At 43.1% G+C, this 24,523-nt stretch overlaps 1 protein-coding gene across 9 annotated transcripts in view; it reads left to right on the top strand.

Annotated features, from left to right (window-relative positions):
* The window catches only part of sgip1a (SH3GL interacting endocytic adaptor 1a), a 305,775-nt gene that overhangs the window by 191,166 nt on the left and 90,086 nt on the right, over positions 1-24,523 (top strand). For all 9 annotated transcript variants that reach the window (XM_039735498.1, XM_039735495.1, XM_039735501.1 and 6 more), the window contains 2 exons: positions 7,633-7,698; positions 13,566-14,078. In XM_039735498.1, coding sequence (XP_039591432.1) covers positions 7,633-7,698; positions 13,566-14,078 — 579 coding nt within the window. The remainder of the gene's footprint in view (positions 1-7,632; positions 7,699-13,565; positions 14,079-24,523) is intronic.

Genomic DNA, 24,523 nt, shown 5'->3' with positions numbered 1-24,523 from the left:
CAACTTCTGGGCCCAATCCTGACTGATGGCAGCTGCCCATTCTTAGATAATTAATGCGTGAGTTTGTCAGAATTTGTGGGTTTTTGTTTGTCCACTCACCTCTTGACCACAAGTTCTCAATGGGATTAAGGTCTGGGGAGTTTCCTGGCCATGGAACCCAAGATTTTGATGGTTCGTTCCCTGGGCCACTTAGTTATCACTTTTGCCTTATGGCCCAGTGCTCCATCATGCTGGAAAATGCCTTGTTGGTCACCAAACAGTTTTTGGACAGTTGGGAGAAGTTGCTCTCAGAAGATGTTTTGGTCCCATTCTTTATTCATGGCTATGATCTTAGGCAAAATTGTGAGTGAGCCCACTGCCTTGGCTGACATGAATGGTCTCAGGATGCTTTACTGTTGGCATGACACTGGACTGATGGTAGCGCCACTCACCTTTTCCTCTCTGGATACACCAAACAATCATAAAGGGGATTCATCAGAGAAAATGACTTGACCCCAGCAGTCCTCAGCAGTCCAATCTCTGTACCTTTTGCAGAATATCAGTACGTCCCTGATGTTTTTCTTTTCTTCTTTGCTGCCCTTCTTGACACCCACCAGGACATCCTCCAAAAGTCTTCACCTTACTATGTTTGCAGATGCACTGACACCTGCCTGCTGCCATTCCTGAGCATTGGTGGTGCCCCCTGATCCCGAGCCATGAATAAAGAATGGGACCAAAACATCTTCCAAGAGCACCTTCTCCCAACCATCTAAGAACAGTTTGGTGACCAACAATGCCTTCTCCAGCATGATGGACCACTGGCCCATAAGGCAAAAGTAACAACTAAGTGGCTTGGGGAACAAAACATTAACATTTTGGGTAAATGGCCAGGAAACTCCACAGACTTCAATCCCATTGAGACCTTGTGGTCAAGAGGTGGGTGGACAAACAAAAAAAAAACAAATTCCGACAAACTCCAAGTATTGATTACACAGGAATGGGCAGATGCCATCAGTCAGGATTGGGCCCAGAAGTTGATAGACAGCCTGCCAGGGTGAATTGCAGAGGTCTTGAAAAAGAAAGAAGGGCCAACACTGCAGATATTGACTCTGTGCATAAACCAAATGTAATTGTCAATAAAAGCCTTTAAAACTTATGAAATGCTTGTAATTCTACTTCAGTACACCAGTGAAACATCTGAGAAAAAGATCTAAAAACAATGAAGCAGCAAACTTTGTGAAATCTAATACTAGTGTCATACTCCAAGCTTTTGGCCATGACTATAAAAAAAAGAGGATGTTTTACGGTTCAAAATGCAAGGATTGGTACGTAGGAGAGGATGGTGATATCAGACAGGCATAAAATAATAAACTCTGCTTGGTGTTACTGGAGGTTGGCTTTATGACTGACCTGATGAGGTGATCTCCCTACATCCCAAACCCTGACGCACTGTGGACACATTCCTTGTTCACGTCTCCCTCTCCATCTCTCTCTTTCCTTGTTCTCCCTACTGTCCTGCCATTACGCCGTCACCCTGTGCTCTCCTAACTTCACACTCCTGAAGATCTGGCAGAAAGGCCTTTCAGATATTAGATTAGATTAACGTCATTCATCCCAAGGGGCAACTGAGATGAGCAGAAACATAAAAAAGAAGGGTGACGACTGACAGGACCAATAATACAGCCAATCAATCAATTGACAAGCAAATAAATAAATAAAAAAAAATAAATAAATAAATGTATATTGTGCTGATATCTACTCTATATACAGTGCATCCAGAAAGTATTCACAGCACATCACTATTTCCACATTTTGTTATGTTACAGCCTTATTCCAAAATGAATTAAATTAATTTTTTCCTCAGAATTCTCCCCATAATGACAACGTGAAAAAGTTTACTTGAGGTTTTTGCAAATTTATTAAAAATAAAAAAACTGAGAAATCCCATGTACATAAGTATTCACAGCCTTTGCTCAATACTTTGTTCATGTACCTTTGGCAGCAATTCCAGCCTCAAGTCTTTTTGAATATGATGCCACAAGCTTGGCACACCTATCCTTGGCCAGTGTCGCCCATTCCTCTTTGCAGCACCTCTCAAGCTCCATCAGGTTGGATGGGAAGCGTCGGTGCACAGCCATTTTAAGATCTCTCCAGAGATGTTCAATCGGATTCAAGTCTGGGCTCTGGCTGGGCCACTCGAGGACATTCACAGAGTTGTCCTGAAGCCATTCCTTTTATATCTTGGCTGTGTGCTTAGGGTCGTTGTCCTGCTGAAAGATGAACCGTCGCCCCAGTCTGAGGTCAAGAGCGCTCTGGAGCAGGTTTTCATCCAGGATGTCTCTGTACATTGCTGCAGTCATCTTTCCCTTTATCCTGACTAGTCTCCCAGTTCCTGATGCTGCCACCACCATGCTTCACTGTAGGGATGGTATTGGCCTGGTGATGAGTGGTGCCTGGTTTCCTCCAAACGTGACGCCTGACATTCACACCAAAGAGTTCAATCTTTGTCTCATCAGACCAGAGAATTTTGTTTCTCATGGTCTGAAAGTCCTTCAGGTGCCTTTTGGCAAACTCCAGGCGGGCTGCCATGTGCCTTTTACTAAGGAGTGGCTTCCGTCTGGCCACTCTACCACAAAGGCCTGATTGGTGGATTGCTGCAGAGATGGTTGTCCTTCTGGAAGGTTCTCCTCTCTCCACAGAGGACCTCTGGAGCTCTGACAGAGTGACCATCAGGTTCTTGGTCACCTCCCTGACTAAGGCCCTTCTTCCCCGATCGCTCAGTTTAGATGGCCGGCCAGCTCTAGGAAGAGTCCTGGTGGTTTCGAACTTCTTCCACTCACGGATGATGGAGGCCACTGTGCTCATTGGGACCTTCAAAGCAGCAGACATGTTTCTGTAACCTTCCCCAGATTTGTGCCTTAAGACAATCTTGTGTCTGAGGTCTACAGACAATTCCTTTGACTTCATGCTTGGTTTGTGCTTTGACATGAACTGTCAACTGTGGGACCTTCTATAGACAGGTGTGTGCCTTTCCAAATCAGGTCCAATCAACTGAATTGACCACAGGTGGACTCCAATGAAGCTGCAGAAACATCTCAAGGATGATCAGGGGAAACAGGATGCACCTGAGCTCAATTCGGAGCTTCATGGCAAAGGCTGTGAATACTTATGTACATGGGATTTCTCAATTTTTTTATTTTTAATAAATTTGCAAAAATCTCAAGTAAACTTTTTTCACGTTGTCATTATGGGGTGTTGTGAGTAGAATTCTGAGGAAAAAAATGAATGTAATCCATTTTGGAATAAGGCTGTAACATAACAAAATGTGGAAAAAGTGATGCGCTGTGAATACTTTCCGGATGCACTGTATATATAAAATCCTAAGCCTAAAAGTGTAATGATTTTATGTGACATTTTTATGTCACGTTTTCTGTCACAATTTAAATCGGGATATTTTAAAACCTACATATATATGGTTGGTATCACTCTTTTCAGAATATATCGAACTTTAATGTGATATTGTTGGATTTTCAGATTCTTATTTTGTTTTTACATTATAAACTAAAAAATATTAAGAACTCATGCCCCTTGAGACGTGACTTTGTGCCAAGAGATTTAACCACACCTGGGGTTGGAAATAAAAGACAAAGAGTAGGACAGCTGCTGTACAGGCTTTTACATTTTCGAAGCGCCACGCGAGATCTAGATCACACGGCACAGCAGCAGCAGGTGATCGAGCAAAGAGGAGATAAAAAAACTATTTGTTTCCCATTGTATCACCGTTTAAGAGGGGGTTTTGGAGTAGTGACCGCGTCTTCTTGGGGTGCATTCAGTCCTCCTCTTCGCAACACAAGTGGCAGAGACATTGACATTTCATTTCTGTTTGGGTTCCATTTAAGGAAAGAAATGAAGCAATTCAGAGGAACAATGAAGAAATTCAAGGGAAAAAATCTCTCTATTATAAAAAAAAATCTTGGAAGGTTGGAAGGAGACAAGATGTGATTTTCTCAGAGAGACACTTTCACGTCCCGCGAGGCAAGACTTTGTGCCAAGAGATTTAACCACGCCGGGGCCGGAAATAAAAGACAAAGAGTAGATGACAAAGTAGAACGTCGTAAAGAATTCAAAAACATTGGTGCGGTACACAGGCAGAGTAGGTTAGAGATAATGGATGTACGAAAAATTCAAAAGTCTCAAAAAAATGATAGTAAAGTTTGCATTAGCGCAAATAAACAGAAATTATTACTCTGTGAAATAACGGAAGAGCGAAAAGAGATTGAATATATTGTTCGGATTTAAACTTTACGTCGGAGAATTGTAGATCCTCTAATTCGTGTTGCCATTAGGGGAAAAAAAGTAGTGTTTCCTCCCAATGAAGAGGCGTATCCACGAGAATTAAAAGATTCCAAACACTTTGCCGCTATACACATGCAGAGCAGGTTAGAGATAATGGAAGTGCGAAAATTCGAAAGTCTCAAAAAAAGGCTAGTAAAGATCTCATTAGGATAAACAAACGGAAATTATTACTCGGTGAAATAACAGAACAGCAAAAAGAGATTGAATATATTATTTGGATTTAAACTTTAAAGAGACTTGTAGATCGTGTAATTTGTGTTGCCATCAGGGGAAAAAAAGGTGGTGTTTCTTCCCAATGAAGAGACGTATCCACGAGAATTAAAAGATTTGCTGTTTGGTGAAAATAAAATCCTGTGAGAGAAATCATTTCTCATTTGTGTGAATGCTATTGTCAGACACATTTCTTATAGAGAGAAGCAAACGTTATTCACTCACGGGCAGTTATAAGTTGCATTGTCATGATGTAATTCCAAACACGTAATCAAAATTCAATGCGATATTGATGAAAAGATAAAAGCAAATAGAGATTGAATATATGGACATAGGTGATATGACAGAAGTGCGCTGCATGAGATGGAGATCATGCGGCACGGCAGCAGCAGCAGCAATCCAGGAGCTGATCAAACAAAGAGGAGGTAAAAAAAAACTATTTGTTTCCCATTGTATCATCATTTAAGAGGGGGTTTAGGAGGATCGACCGCGTCTCTCCTTCGGGTATGTTCAGCCCTCTCTTCACAATGCGAGCGAAGCAGGAGGGGTTGGCGAGTGAATCGAGGAGAGGGCAAAGCCCCCTAGTCTTAAAAACTAAAAGTCAATTAAAATGAATTCAAAAGAAGTTAATTAGCCGCACAAACTGGTCACTCATTAAGGTAAGGGTTAGAATGAAAACCTGCAACCACGGTGGTCCTCCAGGACCGGAGCTGGGGACGGTGCTCTAAAGTCTGTAGTGCATGAATATCCCAGAACCAGCACATCTGGCACCAATGATTCTAAGTCAAAGTCACTTGGATCGTGGACGGTACTGTATCTTGTCTCTCCTAATGTTGGGTCCAACAACAACTGATGCCGTTTACATGCTACATACAGTATACTGAGTGCGGGCCACATGGTGGGTTGTTTGGAGGTGCGAGCTGTTTGTGTTTTTGAACATGCATATGTAATAAAGCAGTCACTGCGTGTATGTGCTGGCTAATAATGCCTGGAGAAAGACAAGTGTTTGAAATGGAGATCAGGAGTTCAGGAGAAAACATGCAGAATTAGCCGTGACTCGTGCTCATGGGTCTTATTTCCTAGTTAGTTCAGCTAGTCGTTCCTTCTTGAATATTCAAGTATTTATGCAAAATCAAATGCAAGAGCAGCATATCCTTCAAATAAGCCATTCCACATTAACACTGTTCACAAAAATGAAGGGAACACGTAATCATCACCGTCTAACACAAAGTCAATGAAGCTTCAGGGATATCAGTCTGTCCAGTTAGGACGCATAAGCAGTTGTGAATCAGCGTCACCTGCTTTGGTGCAAATGCAAGTGACAACAGGTGACCTGGAGAGGCAACAGCAAGACAACCCCCAAAAAGGGAATGGTGGCAACAGACAATCGCTCTCTCCTTAGCCGTTTGTGCATGTTCCTGACCAAAATGTCACAAATGGACTGCATGAGGGTGGCAGAGGGCCCGACGTCCTCAAGTGGGGCTCACAGCCCATCACCATGCAGTTTGATTGGCATTCACCAGAGAATACACAAATGGCAACTCCACCATTAGTGCCCCGTTCTCTTCCCAGATCAGAGCAGGTTCACACTGAGCATATGTGACAGGCACTGAAAGAGTCTGTAGAAGCCATGGTGAACGTTATGTAGCCTGCAACATCATCCAGCATGACTGGTTTGGTGGGGGGTCAGTGATGTTCTGGGGTGGCATATCCATGGAGGGAGGCACAGACCTCCACGTGCTAGGCAACAATACCCTGACTGATGTTAGCTACTGGGATGTACTCCTCAGAGACATCATCAGACCTTACCCTGTGCAGTGGGCCCTGGGTTCCTCCTACTGCAGGACAATGCCCAGTCGCATGTGGCCACAGTGTGTAGGCAGATGCTGGATGACAAAGGCATTTATGCCATTGACTGGCATGCACATTCTTCAGACCTGAAACCAGTCGATAACCTCTGGGATGTTATGTACTGATGCAACAGACACCAGTCTTTAAAAGTAGAACATCCACATATTAGATAAGTCTTTATGACCATCACCCTCAAAACCCCACCTTATTAATCCCCACTCCTTACACCCACCTACCCCCCAACCCAGTTTCCTGTATGTCTATAATCATTTTCCTCTGATGATGACACCTGGTAGAGGTTCAAAGCTTAGAAATAAAAAATTATTTTAAAATATTTGACTAAAATACATCTTTGTGGATTTCTAGCTACAAATATGCAAACTATATCACAAACCTTTCCCTATATATGTACACATATACATATATATATACACAGATAGATAGATATGACAGGCACTATATGATAGATAGATAGATAGATAGATAGATAGATAGATAGATATGAAAGGTACTATATGATAGATAGATAGATAGATATGAAAGGTACTATATGATAGATAGATAGATAGATAGATAGATATATGAAAGGCACTATATGATAAATAGATAGATAGATAGATATGAAAGGTACTATATGATAGATAGATAGATTTGACAGGCACTATATGATAGATAGATAGATAGATAGATAGATATTTTTTAGAGTTGCATGTGTAAACAGTCTGCTCCAGATTCCTGTGACCCTTAATTTCACAACAGAGCTTCTGTGTTTTTTTATGTTATCTTAGATGTACTTCCCATTCGTCTCCACTAGGTGTCCTTGATTATTAGGAATCCTCTTTATTTATGTCAGTGAAAATTCTGAAAACTCTAAAAGTGTGTTTTAGGTCCCCAAGTTAAAGTGCTTTGTGTCCTTGACTTGTCTTTTATATCAATGATGTGCTTGATTTCTGTTCACTGCACTACTTCTAATGCTGTAATGCCTTTTTGTAGCATATTGAACAAATGTGTTTGTGACGTTCCAGACAGAGTCTCACTAGAATATTCTAGATTTTAACTTGAACAGATATGATGTGTAAGGCCCACAGAACCTCAGGGAACAGGTCTTGAGGCCTACTGGAGTAAAGACTCCTCAGTACCATTGCTGTATGGTACCAAGGCTGTATGGCATGTTTCGTCTAATTAATATTTATTAACTTACTTAAACTTTCTTTTCTTTTTTTCCCCTTAAATCAGCTCCACCCCCACTTCCTCCAAAGAATGTCCCAGGAGCGAGTAATCAGCCGGACTCCACAGATGAAGGTACTAAAACAGTTTTCTAGAGTGCAAAATATTTAGATTTTATAGAATTAGCTTCTGGTGCTAAATTGACTCTAAAAGTACAAAGAAACGGTTGGGCCTTCAATGCTATCTGAATCTTTCCATAATTTCAATACTAAATGGCAGGCTCCAGTGTGTCTGGCCAAGAGCTTTCCACTTTCCAGAAGAGTTTTTAATAAAACACAAGATTGCTTTAAAGGCGTACATCTTGAATGCATTGATGCCCAATGGATAATCAGTAAGGTCTTGATTAAGTGTAACGGTTAGTTTGCTGAGGTAACTCATTCTGTTGAACAATGGAGCACGTTTAAGAATGCGTCTGCTTTGCACCACACGATGTTTCTCAGTGTATTCTTATTATGGAGTCAAGGCTGGAGGACTGTCAAGAAACACAGCCTGGTAAAGCCCACTGAGGCATTCTTGTGTGATTCTGGGCTATACAAGAAGTGAATTGTTGTCCTATTTCCTCCTTTCTTTGCATTTTCATTGGTACTTGCAGACATGAAATTTGCTTCCTACAGCAAGTGACCATTTTTACCCCATTGACATTAAAATGTTGACAGAGGATGGACTTGGAGACCTGAAATTCAGTCAATCCTAAGATGAATTCATATTCATTATGCAAAAGGTAGTAAAGGTCTGATGTTGGCTGAAAAGTTGCAGATTTCCAAATTAGAGAATCCTAATGTCCTGATGCTCTCCACATAAAGCAAAACAATGTCAAACCAAGGACACCTGACCCTGTAGCCATCTGCTCTGCAGTTCCGCATGTTCCAGCAGATGGAGCAGACTGTAATGGTGGCAGCTCTCTCGTGTTTCTAGGACAGGTTCCTGAGTAGAATTCCTAACTTAGCCAAAGCAGAAGTGGTTCCCAGGAGTGAATGAAAAACTAAAGCAAGAATAAAAGTGTTGGAGGTGACAGCCAGCTGTAGTTATGATGAAAAACTATCGAAGCGTGCATTTTGAAAGATCAGAACATTAAAAAGATTTAGACAAGAACAGGCCATTCAGACCAACAAAGCTTGCCAGTCCAATCTACTTAAAGCTTCCAAAATAACATCAAGATGTGTTTTTGAAAGTCCCTCAAGTCCTCCTGTCCACCACACTACTTGGTCTCTTATTCCAAGGGTCTATCGTTTTCTGTGTGAAGAAAAACGTGCACATGTTTGTGTGAAATTTACCCGTCACAAGTTTCCAACTGTGTTCTTGAGGAAGCCATTTTAAAGTCACAGTCTCAGTCCACTGGACTGATTCCCTTCATAATTTTAAACCCTTCACTCAGGTCTCCTCTTTATCTTCTTTTGTTTAACCTCTAAAGGCTCATCCCCTGTAACCCTTGAATCAGCCTAGTCACTCTTCTCTTGACTTTCTCCAGTGCTGTAATGTCCTCTGTTCTCAAAACTGCAACCAGTACTCCAGATGAGGCCTCTCCATTGTTTTTTCCGGTCACTGCACTGTAGCAGACCTCTCAGTGCTTCTAACTGAGAAGGCAAATTTCATATTTTCTTGTGTAAACATGACTAAATAAAGAAACCTTAAACCTTAAACCTGTGTGTTATAAAGCTTGAGCAGAACCTCCACACATCAAGGCGCTATATAACCTGACATGCTATTAGCCTTCTTTGATGGCCTCTGAACACTGTCTGGTGGTTGATAATGTTGAGTCGACTATTACTCCTAAATTCTTTTTATTTTTTTATTTTATTGGATTTATTGAGGGGTGGCATGGAGGTGCAGTGGGTAGTGCTGCTGCCTCGCTGTTAGGAGACCTGGGTTCGCTTCCCAGGTCCTCCCTGCGTGGAGTTTGCATGTTCTCCTCGTGTCTGCATGGGTTTCTTCCAGGTGCTCAGGTTTCCTCTAGTGATGGGTCGTTCTTGAACGATTCATTCATTTTGAACGAATCTTTAATGTCAGTCATCTCGTGGGAGTGATTCGTTCAGTCGCGCATGCGCATTCTGTATTCTGTTTCTGTATTGGATTTGAATTACCTGTTTCGAGTCTTCGGGTTTTTCGAGTCATTCGTTCATCATGTGACAGCCCCATAAGCTTAACCAACTCAGTCTGAGCCGGAAACAGAATTGATTAGTTCAGCTCTCGAGTCTTCGGGTTCAAGTCGTTTGTTCATCACGTGACAGCCCCATAAGCTTAACCTACTCAGTCTGAGCCGGAAACAGAATTGATTAGTTCATCTCTCGAGTCTTCGGGTTTGAGTCGTTCGTTCATCACGTGACAGCCCCATAAGCTTAACCTATGCAGTCTGAGCCGGAAACAGAATTGAACAAAATGACTCGAAAAATGATTCGTTCATTTTGCTGAACGAGACTCAAAGATCCGAGTCAGTAAAATGATCCGAACTTCCCATCACTAGTTTCCTCCCACAGTCCAAAGACATACAGGTTAGGTGCATTGGCGATCCTAAATTGCCCCTAGTACGTGCTTGGTGTGTGTGTGTGCCCTTCCCGAGGTTTGTTTCCTGCCTTGCGCCCTGTGTTGGCTGGGATTGGCAACAGCAGACCCCCGTGACCCTGTACATAAGATATCCAAGCAGGTTGGATGATGGATGGATGGATGTATTGAAAGCAAATAACATTCCATATAAGCAAGTCAAACTTGACAAAACTAAGTTCAAATCAACCCACACCCATGAAATTCTCTGAATTCTTCTCATTCAAACCTTGCATCTTTACTTTCTACATATAACACTTTACATTTTCTGACATTAAATTTCATCTGCCACAAATCTGCCCAAGCCTGTATGCTATTCAAGTCCTTCTGTGATGATTTAACGGATTCCAAATTATCTGCTAGTCCACCTGTCTTGGTATCGTCTGCAGACTTGTTACCAGCTTGTTATTTATATTCCTTTCCAAATCATTTGTATATATTAAAAATATCAGTGGCTTCTACACTCACCACTCCTGGGCACCATTCTTATTGTCAGCCAGTTCTGATAAGGTCCTCTCACCATCACCCTCTGCTTCCTGTGTTTTAGTCAGTTCTACACTTCTTTTAGTTTGATGCCCAACCTTTCAGGTGGCACCTTATTAAATGCTTTCTGAAAGTCCAGATAAATAATATCATATGTTCCATTTTGCTCATATCCTTTTATTGTCAAACCTGCCATTGGGTTTTTTTTATTGTCCTCACAGGTGGCGCACTGGTAGTGCTGCTGCTTTGCAGTAAGGAGACTGTGGAAGATTGTGGGTTTGCTTCCCGGTTCCTCCCTGTGTGGATAGCGCTTTGAGTACTGAGAAAAGCGCTATATAAATGTAATGAATTATTATTATTATTATTGCTTCCTCATAGAATTCCAGCATGTTAGTAAAACATAACCTCCCTCTTCTGATCCCATGCTGACTGTTCACTGACACTCCTGTCCTTGCCAGGTGTTGCTAAATCTTATCTCTATATATAATCTTCATTTGGATCTTGATCTTTGTTTGTCCTCGAATGAATTAGAAGAAGAAGCACTAGATGGCAGTAGAGAGACAGCTAAAACATAGGCATTGCATTAAGAATCTCCTCCAGGCCTATACTACTGAAGACTGTGGTACTCCAGTCACACCTCAAAACACAGACATTCAAACTAAACAAATTGTTGTGCTTTAAATTAACTAAAGAGATCTTCATTTAGATCTTGATCTTTGTTTGTCCACGAATTCCACGCATGCTTAGACCACCTTCCAGTTTAGTACGTTGTTGTTACTCACGGATGTCAGCAATGTGCTGGAATAACGAAAGGGGTGGTGGACAGTGTTACGCTGGTTAGCTCACGAGGCCTGGTTAGAGAATGAGATTGCCGAAGATAAAAGGTACGTGCCTACGTAACATCTGAATGTAAGAAGGACAGTGGGTTAAATGAATGACAACGTAACAGCACGTTCTGGAAATTATTATTGTTACGTTGTAGCTGGCGAGTGCTGCGCGTCTCACAGTTGTACCCTGGCTTGCTCACATGTCAGTGAAGTGATCTCTGTTTATACTTTAAAGAGCCTGGATACCTATGTGTCCCCCTGTTATAGCCATTTCTCCGTGTATATTGCCTTACTCTTTGGATTGCCACAAAGCAACCTGCGAGATTGGAGAAAGGTTGAGAAGACATCGTGAGAGGAAACGATAGCGTCTTGAAAACGAGACGGACTGTGAACGGACAGAAGCAGAAATGCTCCCACACCGCCACATAATTACTATTCGGACAGTGATTCCGAGTAGGCCGTTCCTATCGAATCAATGTCCAAGGGTTTTCTTTTTTAATTTTGTTTCCCTTATAAAAAATCATAATGCTGTGCGATGAAGGGCCCAGTTCACGACTGGCAGCCGTGTTTAAACAGGGAGCCCTTCACAGACAACTTTAACACACGCAACGTAGTTGGGCGCACATGGCTAGTCCTTAATAATTCCTTCCATTAATTTTCCTGTGATCAATCAATCAATCAACATTTATTTATATAGCACATATTCATACAAAAAAATGTAGCTCAAAGTGCTTTACAAAATGAATAGAAAAATAGAAGACACAATAAAAGATAAACATAAGTCAACATTAATTAATATAGAATAAGTAAGGTCAGATGGCCAGGGTGGACAGAAAAAACAAAAAAAAACTCCAAAGGCTGGAGAAAAAAATAAAATCTGTAGGGGTTCCAGACCAAGAGACCGCCCAGTCCCCTCTGGGCAATCTACCTAACATAAGTCAAACAGTCCTCTTTGTATTTAGTGATCGACGTTAAGCTTACTGGCCTATAGTTGCTTGGATCTTTCCAGTCACCGTTTTTACATTACGGGATCATATGTCCCATTTTCCCATCCTTTGGAATTTCCCCAGTGCACAGTGACTTCCTAAAAGTATCCATCAGGGGTTTATTTCTGTACTCACTAACCTCCTTAAGAAGTCAAGCGTAAATATTATCTGGTCCTGGAGATTTGTTTGATTTCAACCTGTTTAATCGCAGCAGCACATCTCCCTCTACGATTTCCAAATCCCTCAGTACCTCCTTAGTAGTCCCTGTGACTGCTGGGAGGTCATCCACTTCCTCACATGTGAAGACCTCAGAAAAATGTGAGTTTAGAGTATCTGCTATTTTTTAATTTCTCTTTACTATTCCTGATGCACTTCACCTCCTCCTTGACTATTCTTTTACTACTAAAACGGTGGAAGAATCGCTTAGGGTTGTCTTTCACCTGATCTGCTATAGTCCTCTCTTAACTGCCTAATAACTTCCCTAGGGTATCCTCTTGACGGTTGCCCTCATGCTCTCATACTCCCTATGATTCACACATACTTAGAGTCACATGGAGCTGGAGCCTATTCTAGCAGCATTAGGTGTGATGCTTTATATCAGAGGCTCACACCCAGTTTCATTCATACTACACCAGTTAAGAACTACCAGCTGGTCGAATCTGTAAGTCTTTTAAGATGTGGAAGGACAACACAGTATAGTTTGATTAAAAATGCACCTGTGTACAGGAAGAACAGCAGACTTGCTGACCTTTTGTGTTACTTTATCATCCATTGATATGCCAATTTTTTTGAGAAGATCTTAGAAACTCTGCGGTGGGTTGGCACCCTGCCCTGGGTTTGTTTCCTGCCTTGTGCCCTGTGTTGGCTGGGATTGGCTCCAGCACACCCCTGTGACCCTGTAGTTGGGATATAGCGGGTTGGATAATGGATGGATGGATCTTAGAAGCTGTAGCATTTGTGTAAATGTTTTGAGATCTTTATTCTGTAATTTATGGTTGTAAACATTTGTTAGCAGTTGGTTCTGGCAGCCACAAGAGGTGTATTGCTGAACTGATTTCTCTTTCTTGCTTTGCTTTCTATTATGCATCTGACTTGGACCACCCTTCAGAGCCACAGGGAGCAGGTGCTCCATCAGATGATTCTGAAAGAACAACCACGCTGCAAGGAAAGCTGCCATCTCTAAGTGACTTGGATAACATATTTGGACCAGTGCAGTCCTCCCAAACCGCAGGGGATGTCAGTGACAATCAATGGGTCAGCTTCTCGAATAATTCACCTGAACGTGCTGCTCCTGCGGAGTCCCCTGTTCCAGCTAGTGCACCCGTCGAGTCGGATGAGAAGACTGTATCCTCCCTTCCTGTTTCGCCTGTTCAGTCCCCACCATGTGAAAACAAAGATCAGTCCCCCCCTACAGAGTCTGCACGTACTGTTCCTCCTCCCTTGGATTTGAAAGTGGATGAGAAGAAAATCGAACAGCCTTCTGTAAAAGATGACGTGTCGGAATCAACAACATCTCCCAAAGAATTTGGGCAGGGTGCCCGATCTACCCCACCTCCCCCACCTCCGCCAACGTACAGAACTGTGGTGTCTTCACCGGGACCTTGCTCAGGAACAGGCAGTGGTATGTATCCTCCTTGCTTTTAGTGTGTATTCTGAACTTTAGGGTTTCATGGCATTTATCGTATTGTCACCAGCTTAGTATGCTTACACTTGGTGGCCACTGAGTTCATTGGGCATGTCTAGATAAACAGCAGAAGCTCACTTATTAACCTGCCTGAGTTAATTGGGGTATGAGCTCTTCAGGGAATGTCCAACAGATGTTTCGCACATTCAGCTTTGACTGCATTCCACAATTTCTACCAAGTATTGGTTGATTTCAGCCAACAGATGCTGATTTGGGTAGAAATATAATAGATGTGATGGTTGTTGTACTCAAGTCATCAGTCATGCATAATTCCTTGGCATTAGAGGGTTGCAGGAAAGAAGAGCTACCAAGAACATCATTGACACTGCAGGTAAGTCGTCAAAGTGGTTGTGGATCTGTGGTGTATAACGCTACTTAGACACAAGATGGGGACTAACCACCCCAAGCTGGGTCACCCGAATGAGGTGTCTGATGATCTAAGACCCAAAATACCTTATGACCATTGATGATTTGTCCAAGTTGTACAAGTGCATGAAGAAACAAACTAGCCATTTTCATATGGCATCACTGTTATGTCATTTCTGAATTTCCCCTTGGGATTAATAAAGTATCTATCTATCTATCTATCTATCTATCTATCTATCTATCTATCTATCTATCTATCTATCTATCTATCTATCTATCATATAGTACCTTACTATCTATCTATCTATCTATCTATCTATCTATCTATCTATCTATCTATCTATCTATCTATCTATCTATCTATCTATCTATCTATCTATCTATCTATGTGTATATGCATGTTCAGCAATGGCCGGTTGACAGCAGAGAAGAAAAAATCAAAAACACAGCAGAAATCAAACCTCGAGTGATCCACAGTCGGTCGTGAAAGGCAACGTCTAAAGACAAAGTCAAAGTCTAGAAGACCTCTGCCAAATGACTGCCCACCCCTTCCTGGTTCTTGAGCCGTCTAATAAGACGACAGAATCTTTCTATCCGTTGCTTCCAATGCTCCCAGTATCTCAGGTGTCTATTTCACGTGCAGGAAGTAGAGAAATGACACCAAGAGCCACAACAAGATACCAAGAAGAGAAACCGAACAGAGGAGGGTTAGTAAATGGCTGCACTCAGTAAAGTGTGCCATGCAGCAATAAATAAATAAATCATTACAATAATAATTGGCTTGGCTGTGAAGAGATACACCCTGGTCAGCAATGATGTATGGTGTTGCATTCAGATATTGGCCGATCCATCTAGTGTGCACCACTAAAACTCTCATCAAACAATTCACTCCCAGTCCATAGAGTTATGGATTCATTCGATACCCAGGTCCTGCCATCAGCCTCGACCAAATGAAACTAGAATTCTTTGGCCCTGATGGTGTTCTTCTTACTCTGAAAGAGTCCATGTTTAATGTTTATTTTGTCTTGGTAGAGCTCTACATTACTCTACGTTCCTCTTTTGTGTAGCCTTTGTCAAAATGCCTCAAATTTCACAGACTTGCCACTTGTTTATAAGGTATTGTACTTTAGAACTTCTCCCCACCTTCCCTTCTACATTTATAACCTCGGGTAATTACATAGAGTAAAAGACAAGCAGGAGTTATCACTTCAAATAATGGATTATTGATAATATTCGGGCGGCATGGTGGCACAGTGGTAGCGCTGCTGCCTCGCAGTTAGGAGACCCGGGTTTACTTCCCAGGTCCTCCTGGCATGGAGTTTGCATATTCTCCCCGTGTCTGCGTGGGTTTCCTGCGGGTGCTCCAGTTTCCTCCCACAGTCCAAAGACATGCAGGTTAGGTGGATTGGAGATTCTGAATTGGCCCTTAGTGTGCGCTTGGTGTGTTTGTGTGTGTCCTGCGGTGGGTTGGCACCCTGCCTGGGATTGGTTCCTGCCTTGTGCCCTGTGTTGGCTGGGATTGGCTCCAGCAGTCCCCCATGACCCTGTGTTCGGATTCAGCAGGTTGGATAATGGATGGATGGATGTTACTGCTTAATACTTCAAGTCGTAGTTAGCTAGTTAGGTATGATTTCTGTTCTACTAGAATGTAGTGCGAAGTCAAGCAAAATGACACCTTTAATTGGCTAATTAAAAAAATTACAGCATGCAGGCTTTTGAGGCAACTCAGGCCCCTTCTTCAGACGAGTTGTAATACAGAGACTGGAGTTCCCTGTGTTTATATAGACACCATCAGGACAGATACAGCATTGCCAAACCTTTAAGTGAGACGTCTTAAATGTAAAAAATAAATAGACCTCTTCAGGGTAAGATTCATTTAGCAAGAGAGGAGAACAATGTATAGTCAAGAGCTTTGGATAAGATAACTGTTGTGGACTTGAACCCGGACACAGGCAGACGGACATCGTTGTTTCTCACCACACACTCTTTATTTACAATATATTTACAATTTAACGTGCACTCCCCAGTTCCTCCTGCACCGATTCCCCCAATGTCCAGGCCTCACAGTCCTTATGCCTTCCTGGCCGCCTCTCGTCCTCTCTCCAGCTCTGTCCTCTTCCACCCGACATCCACCGATGACTGGAGGGAGGCGGCCCCTTAAATGGGAACCCGGATGGGCTCCAGCTGCTTCCCGGCATTCCTCCGAAGCCACGCCCCAGTGTGGCGGAAGTACCGGCTGCGCACCCGGAAGCCGTCCGGGTGTCCCCCGTCGTCTTCCCCCCAGCACTTCCTGGTGTGGCGGAAATGCTAGGCTCCCGGGACATTCATGCACTGGGGCGCCGCCTGGTGGTGGCCACGGGTCCCTACAGGGCTGGGCTTCCAAGCCCTTCACCCGAGGCCCCCAACATAACCAGGGCGGACGCCCCCTCGCGGTCTGGAGGAGGTACAAGCCATCCTCTGGTCCTCCTGGGCGTCCCGGCCGGGGACCACACTGTCCAACAAAGTCTTTTGAAGTTTTTGATGAGGTTTTCCATACAATGTGGATCTGTAGGCAGGTTGTCTATGTCAGTCTGAGAGATGCAAACATATCTGCTCATAAAATTCTTGTCTCTATTTAAACCATGATTTGATTAGCATTCAATTTTAGCACGAGTTTCACTCATTGTTTTCTCTCTTACTGTGTTCTGAAGATGCCCATAAGCACTGAGAAAGTCATTCAACTAAAACCATCTCATTCTGGCCAATTACAGTAATCAGGATTTGAGAAATGTTTCAACCTTATTGCAAAAGATGTCTGCAAATACATTTTCTCAATGCTTTTTGACAATTACAGCTTTCAAAATTCAGTAGAAGTGTAGAGGCCTTTGCTTTCAACGACATTGGCACATCTGTGCCCACAGGGCATGACTAGTTTATTGCACTGCTCTGGCGTGATTTTGTTCCATGTGTCTTCCAGTTCCTTCCACAGTTTGGTAATTGTAGTAGGTTTCTTTGCCATAGCTTTTGTCACCAGTTACCTTCCAGAGATTCTGAATCAGGATCAGAACAGGACTCCGGGCTGGCCATTTCATCACTTTGATATTTTAAACTTCTGAGAATTGCTTCACCTGTTTTGCAGTCCGGTGAGGAGCATCGACGTGCATAAAAATGGCCAGCTAGATTGGGTGATGCTCACATGGATGTTGCTGATGGAGGTTCTGATACACATTAGCATTCACCTTGCCATGTAGCTGTATGAGAGAGCCAACTCTTGCTGCGGAGAATATCCTCCAAACCAGGAGTGCCCAATGCGTTGATCGCGATCGACCGGTAGATCAGAAAGGGATTGCAGGTAGATCGCGTTGCATTCACATTTTTTTTTTAAATGTTAGTCTATCATATATCCTCCCTATGGCATTTGCCACTTGATTGACATACAGGGCGGCCAGTCTGAGATCTCTTGTCTTCCAACACACTGGTCATCCCGCTCACACGATCAAACGCGCGAGCTACTGCAAAACTCCGGCTATCTAAGTGATCTAATTAGCCTTCCAATTTATATCGACTAAAGAAGGGATTTAAAAAATAAATTGTTGTTTATGGGCTGGATGTGGAATTGGAAGAGGATTTTTTTTCTCACAATGTCACAATCGAAGTGCGTTTGTCTTATCTGTCAATCTATCATTGCTATTCCAAAGAAGGAAAATGTGGAAAGGCCCTTTCAAACTGTTCATAAAAACTATGAAACTGACTTCCTTCCGAAAAGCGATCTGAGAAAGAGAAAAGAGAGGGAACAAAAATCGCAGTTGAGACGCAATGGAAGGCGTGTGCACAACTTGACAGTATACGCTACAGAGCAGATTGAAAACTGTCTGTCAGACTTTATCTAATGGAAAAAAAGTAACGATTCCAGTGTTGCCCAATGTAGCGGAGTAAGAGTAGCATTTCTTCTTCACAAATGTAGGCCTACTCAAGTAAAAGTAAAAAGTATGGTGCAGTAAAACTAGACTCTTAGAAGTACAATTTTTTTAAAAAGATACTCAACTCGTTACTACCCACCTCTGATACTTGCTTCCCAGGTCCTCCCTGTGTGGAGTTTGCATGTTCTCCTCGTGTCTGTGTGGGTTTCCTCCGACAGTCCAAAGACATGCAGGTCAGGCGCATTGGTGATTCTAAATTGTACTTGGTGTGTGTGCGCGCCCTGCGGGGTTTGTTTCCTGCCTTGAGCCGTGCATTGGCTGGGATTGGCTCCAGCAGACCCCCGTGACCCTGTAGTTGAGATATGGCAGGTTGGATAATGGATGGATGGATGTCACTGCTTAATATTTCAAGTCGTAGTTAGCTAGTTAGGTATGATTTCTGTTCTACTAGAATGTAGTGAGAAGTCAAGCATAATGACACCTTTAATTGACTGGATGTATATATATATATATATATATATATATATATATATATATATATATATATATATATATATATATACATATACAGTGGTGTGAAAAACTATTTGCCCCTTCCTGATTTCTTATTCTTTTGCATGTTTGTCACACAAAATGTTTCTGATCATCAAACACATTTAACCATTAGTCAAATATAACACAAGTAAACACAAAATGCAGTTTTTAAATGATGGTTTTATTATTTAGGAGAAGAAAAATCCAAACCTACCTGGCCCTGTGTGAAAAGTAATTGCCCCTGAACCTAATAACTGCTTGGGCCACCCTTAGCAGCAATAACTGCAATCAAGCGTTTGATAACTTGCAATGAGTCTTTACAGCTCTGGAGGAATTTGGCCCACTCATCTTTGCAGAATTGTTGTAATTCAGCTTTATTTGAGGGTTTTCTAGCATGAAGCGCCTTTTAAGGTCATGCCATAGCATCTCAATTGGATTCAGGTCAGGACTTTGACTAGACCACTCCAAAGTCTTCATTTTGTTTTTCTTCAGCCATTCAGAGGTGGATTTGCTGGTGTGTTTTGGGTCATTGTCCTGTTGCAGCACCCAAGATCGCTTCAGCTTGAGCTGACGAACAGATGGCGGACATTCTCCTTCAGGATTTTTTGGTAGACAGTAGAATTCATGGTTCCATCTATCACAGCAAGCCTTCCAGGTCCTGAAGCAGCAAAACAACCCAGACCATCACACTACCACCACCATATTTTACTGTTGGTATGATGTTCTTTTTCTGAAATGCTGTGTTCCTTTTACGCCAGATGTAACGGACATTTGCCTTCCAAAAGTTCAACTTTTGTCTCATCAGTCCACAAGGTATTTTCCCAAAAGTCTTGGCAATCATTGAGATGTTTCTTAGCAAAATTGAGACGAGCCCTAATGTTCTTTTGCTTAACAGTGGTTTGCGCCTTGGAAATCTGCCATGCAGGCCGTTTTGCCCAGTCTCTTTCTTATGGTGGAGTCATGAACACTGACCTTAATTGAGGCAAGTGAGGCCTGCAGTTCTTTAGACGTTGTCCTGGGGTCTTTGTGACCTCTCAGATGAGTCGCCTCTGCGCTTGGGGTAATTTTGGTCGGCCGGCTACTCCTGGGAAGGTTCACCACTGTTCCATGTTTTTGCCATTTGTGGATAATGGCTCTCACTGTGGTTCGCTGGAGTCCCAAAGCTTTAGAAATGGCTTTATAACCTTTACCAGACTGATAGATCTCAATGACTTCTGTTCTCATTTGTTCCTGAATTTCTTTGGATCTTGGCAAGATGTCTAGCTTTTGATGTGCTTTTGGTCGACTTCTCTGTGTCAGGCAGCTCCTATTGAAGTGATTTCTTGATTGAAACAGGTGTGGCAGTAATCAGGCCTGGGGTGGCTACGGAAATTGAACTCAGGTGTGATACACCACAGTTAGGTTATTTTTGAACAAGGGGCAATTACTTTTTCACACAGGGCCATGTAGGTTTGGATTTTTTCTCCCTAAATAATAAAACCATCATTTAAAAACTGCATTTTGTGTTTACTTGTGTTATATTGGTTAAATGTGTTTGATGATCAGAAACATTTTGTGTGACAAACATGCAAAAGAATAAGAAATCAGGAAGGGGGCAAATAGTTTTTCACATCACTGTATATATATATATATATATATATATATATATATATATATATATATATATATATATATATATATGTATATATATGTGTGTGTAATTTTTAATGTAGGTAGATCATTTTGACCTGGTCATTTTAAAAGTAGCTTACAAGCTGAAAAAGTGTGGGCAACCCTGCTCCACACCATGACACTTCCTCCTCCAAACTTTACTGACCTCTTCACACATTCTGAGTTCAGTCCTTCCCAGTACCTAATCTTTCCCATTCAAACCATCAAAATTAAACTTGATTTTGTCACTGAACGGAACTTTGGACAAGTTCTCCTCAGTCCACGCAACATGTTCCTCAGCAGAGGCTAGTCTGGCTTTTTAATTCTTCTTACTCATGAGAGGCTTGGTCACTGCAGAGTGGGCCTTCAGTCCCAGTTCCCTCAAATGATGTACGTCAAGACCAATTCTTGCTCCATTCAGCACTGAATCAGCGAGCAGTTCCAGCTGTGGTGTTAGGCCGGGGATATACTTAATGCTATGCGACGCTGCTGCTGCACAAGCAATGTGCTGATTATACTCGTGTGTATATTTTTAAGTAAATCAGGAAGATTCCACCAGGTGCCAGAGTAAGAAATCATCACGGTGAGAAAACAACATCCAGCTTTGCTGTGTTGTGAGTTGATGTTAAAAATAAAAATTCTTTGCATTCTGGTGCTGTTGCAAAGGTGCAAAAAAAAAAAAGAAAAAAAAAGACAGCAACAGTAACGCAGAATGTCAAGACAGTATGTCCATCCATCCATCTGTTAACCAACCCACTATATCCTAACTACAGGGTCACGGTGGTCTGCTGGAGCCAATCCCAGCCAGCAGAGGGTGCAAGGCAGGAAACAAACCCCAGGCAGGGCGCCAGCCCACAGCAGAAGACAGTCTGAGAGACCTTAAAATGTATCACGTCATAATGATGGGGAATAAGTGAGAACAGGATGAAGAAAACCACCCACAAAGACATTCACATGTCAACATGTCAACAGCTTCACCGCATCCAACCAATCATCAAACATCGAAGCGCACACATTGATCCTGTTGGAGCTGCAATGCAAGCCTGCCGTCACATGTCGGTAGGAAACAATGATGCTGACGTCACGCAGCAAAACTAGAACACACGCGGCAGACATATTTTTGCTGGTACTGCAATTCGCACACGCGTCACGTTAATTTCTGACGAGGTGCTCAGAGGACGCGTCAAATGAACGCTGGGAATGCAAGGCAGCCATGATGCGTGCGCATAAGCATTCTGAGTGTAAAATATAAACTGGCCCTTAAAAACGATCCCCCCCTGAGAGTCTCTGTGCCATCCCGTTTTCTCGTGTACTCATCTTACGTGGGTGACTGGCCTTTTTTTCGGGATTTGAATGACTTTGTTTCTTTGTACAGGTTCGATATTTGAGAAATTATGCTCTCAGAATGACCAACTTCTCGTCCAATGGCTGAGAGGGTCATCCCATCGGCCTTCATCTGAAGAGCATGAGGTTGCAGCGTTTCAGTTACCCTTGAGCCCAATGCTTCCCAGTGTTGACTAATTGGTTGGTGCTGCTGGTATTTCAAGTGTGGCCTGCAGAGGGCGCTCTTGCGACCCAAACCCGACACAGACAGATGCAGGACACAAGTTTTTTCCACATGGAAAACGCCTTCCCCGTTTCCCCCCTACACAGCACAGTCCAAGCACAACTGCTCCTTTCTTTTTCTTTTCCTTTCTCTTCTCTCTCTCTCCACCTCCACTCCTTCTCCAACAAACTTTGTTCACCTTCTCCCGACTCTCGCTCCAGGAGTAGTGGTGGACTGGCTCCTTTTGTAAGGCACCTGGACGCGCTCCAGGCTCTCAATGTCTTTCTTCTGGCAGCAATCCCTGGTGTGGCAGATGTGCTGCAACAAAAAGCACAGCAGTTCCGGCAGCACCCCCTGGTGGCACCCTACAGGGCTGCACCAAACTCCAACTCCCATGGAGACCTGTGGGAGTCTGAGGCACCGCTGGAACCCAGGTGGGCTGCCCCCTAGCACCCCGGGGGACGTAACGCCCTGTGTACAAATGCCTGACCATGCTGTTTGTTGCGTCATCACACTCACAGGTTATGCGTGAGCATGCGCACGTGATATTTCTGTATCTGCAATGCAGAAACGCTGTACTTCCAGGAGTCTGCACATTGCTGCATTTGTTCCATCGTTTGTTGACTTTCTGTGCGTCTCTTCAAACCACACACATACATTTCTCTCTGTTATAAAAAAAAATCTTGGAAGGAGACGAGACGTGATTTTCTCGTCCCGCTGGAAATAAAGGAGAAAGAGTAGATATACTGTATTATTTACCCTCTACAACTCCAGGCACCTCACCTCACACACAGATAAGGACCCTTGGCTTGAGCTGGGAGAACATTTTGCCCGCGAGCTGAGCTCCATCAAGGCAGGGGATGGGACAGCAGGCTGCTTGCTGCTTGTGCTGATTTACAAAACAAAAGACGCTGATAGGGAGGTGTGAAGGGATTTGAGGTGGGCCGGGATTGCAAGCTTTTTCTTAGGCTTCAGGAATTCTAGTGTTAAGGGTTGCAATGGCCACACCAACCCCACATGGGCCACCAGTCAAAGTAACCCAAGAACAGTTTGGAATTGCCAGTTACACACGCGTCTTTGGGAAGTCAACTGGAGAGCCATGCAGACACTAAGTGAACGTGTAAACTCCACATGGACAATAAGCAGGCATGTGAATCAAAGCCAGGATACAGCAGCCCTAACCACTGTATCAGCACTGGGTCCTATTTCCATCCAACCATCCATTTTCCAACCCGCTGAATCCAAACACAGGGTCACGGGGGTCTGCTGGAGCCAATCCCAGCCAACACAGGGCACAAGGCAGGAACCAATCCCGGGCAGGGTGCCAACCCACCGCAGGACACACACCCACACACCAAGCACACACGAGGGCCAATTTAGAATCGCCAATCCACCTAACCTGCATGTCTTTGGACTGTGGGAGGAAACTGGAGCGCCCGGAGGAAACCCACACAGACACGGGGAGAACATACAAACTCCACGCAGGGAGGACCCGGGAAGCGAACCCGGGTCTCCTAACTGCTCATTTCATTTTATTTTATCATTGACTAATGACACTTCTTAAAGAGCAAAAGAGCAAGGCCCAGGTACCAACACCAACGGTGGATTCAGAAAGCATCCAGGCCCCCTCACATTTGGTACACTTTATTGTGTTGTAGATTTAATTCCTGGATTTTGCCAGGAAGAAAGAATGGGATAAACTGGTCAAATCCAGGTGTGCAATGCCTGTTGAGACTCACCAAAGAAGACTTGACTGGAATTACTGCCAAAGGAGCTTCTAGAAAGTACTGAATTGAGGATCTGAATTTTTACAGACGTGGACAAATTCGTTGATACCCCCCCATGAAAAATGAAGACCCCACAATTGTCTCTGACACAGACCAAAGTATTGGCACCCATCTTTGTTTATTCCATATTTAACAAAAATCAGACTTTGCTTTCGAGTTTTGATTCAACATATTTCAAATAATAGCACATGAAAATGGCCTGGACAAAAATGATGGCACCCCTAACCTAATACTGTGTTGTACAAACTTTAGAGTTTGAAGTCTCTCCATGAGACTCCTGTGCCTATCCACTGGTCGTTTGGCCCACTCGTCCCCTATAAACTGCTCCAGCTGGATCAGGTTTGAAGAGGTCTTCTCCAGACGGCATGTTCCAGTTCTTTTTCATAGATGTTTGGTGGGATTCGTAATCAGGGCTCACAGAAGGCCACTTCAGGACAGTAAAGTGTTTTGTTCTTAGCCATTCTTGGGTGCTTTCAACTGTGTGTTTTGGCTCCTTATCCCGCTGGAGGGTCCATCACCTGTGACTGAGACAGAGTTTTCTGCCACTGGGCAGGACATTTCACTCCAGAATGTCTTGATGGTCTTAAGATTTCGTTGTTC

The sequence above is a fragment of the Polypterus senegalus genome, chromosome 14 (assembly GCF_016835505.1).
Source record: "Polypterus senegalus isolate Bchr_013 chromosome 14, ASM1683550v1, whole genome shotgun sequence".
NCBI lineage: Eukaryota > Metazoa > Chordata > Cladistia > Polypteriformes > Polypteridae > Polypterus > Polypterus senegalus.
Note: the sequence above shows the minus strand (reverse complement) of the source record. Positions and strands in the feature narration are given on the sequence as shown.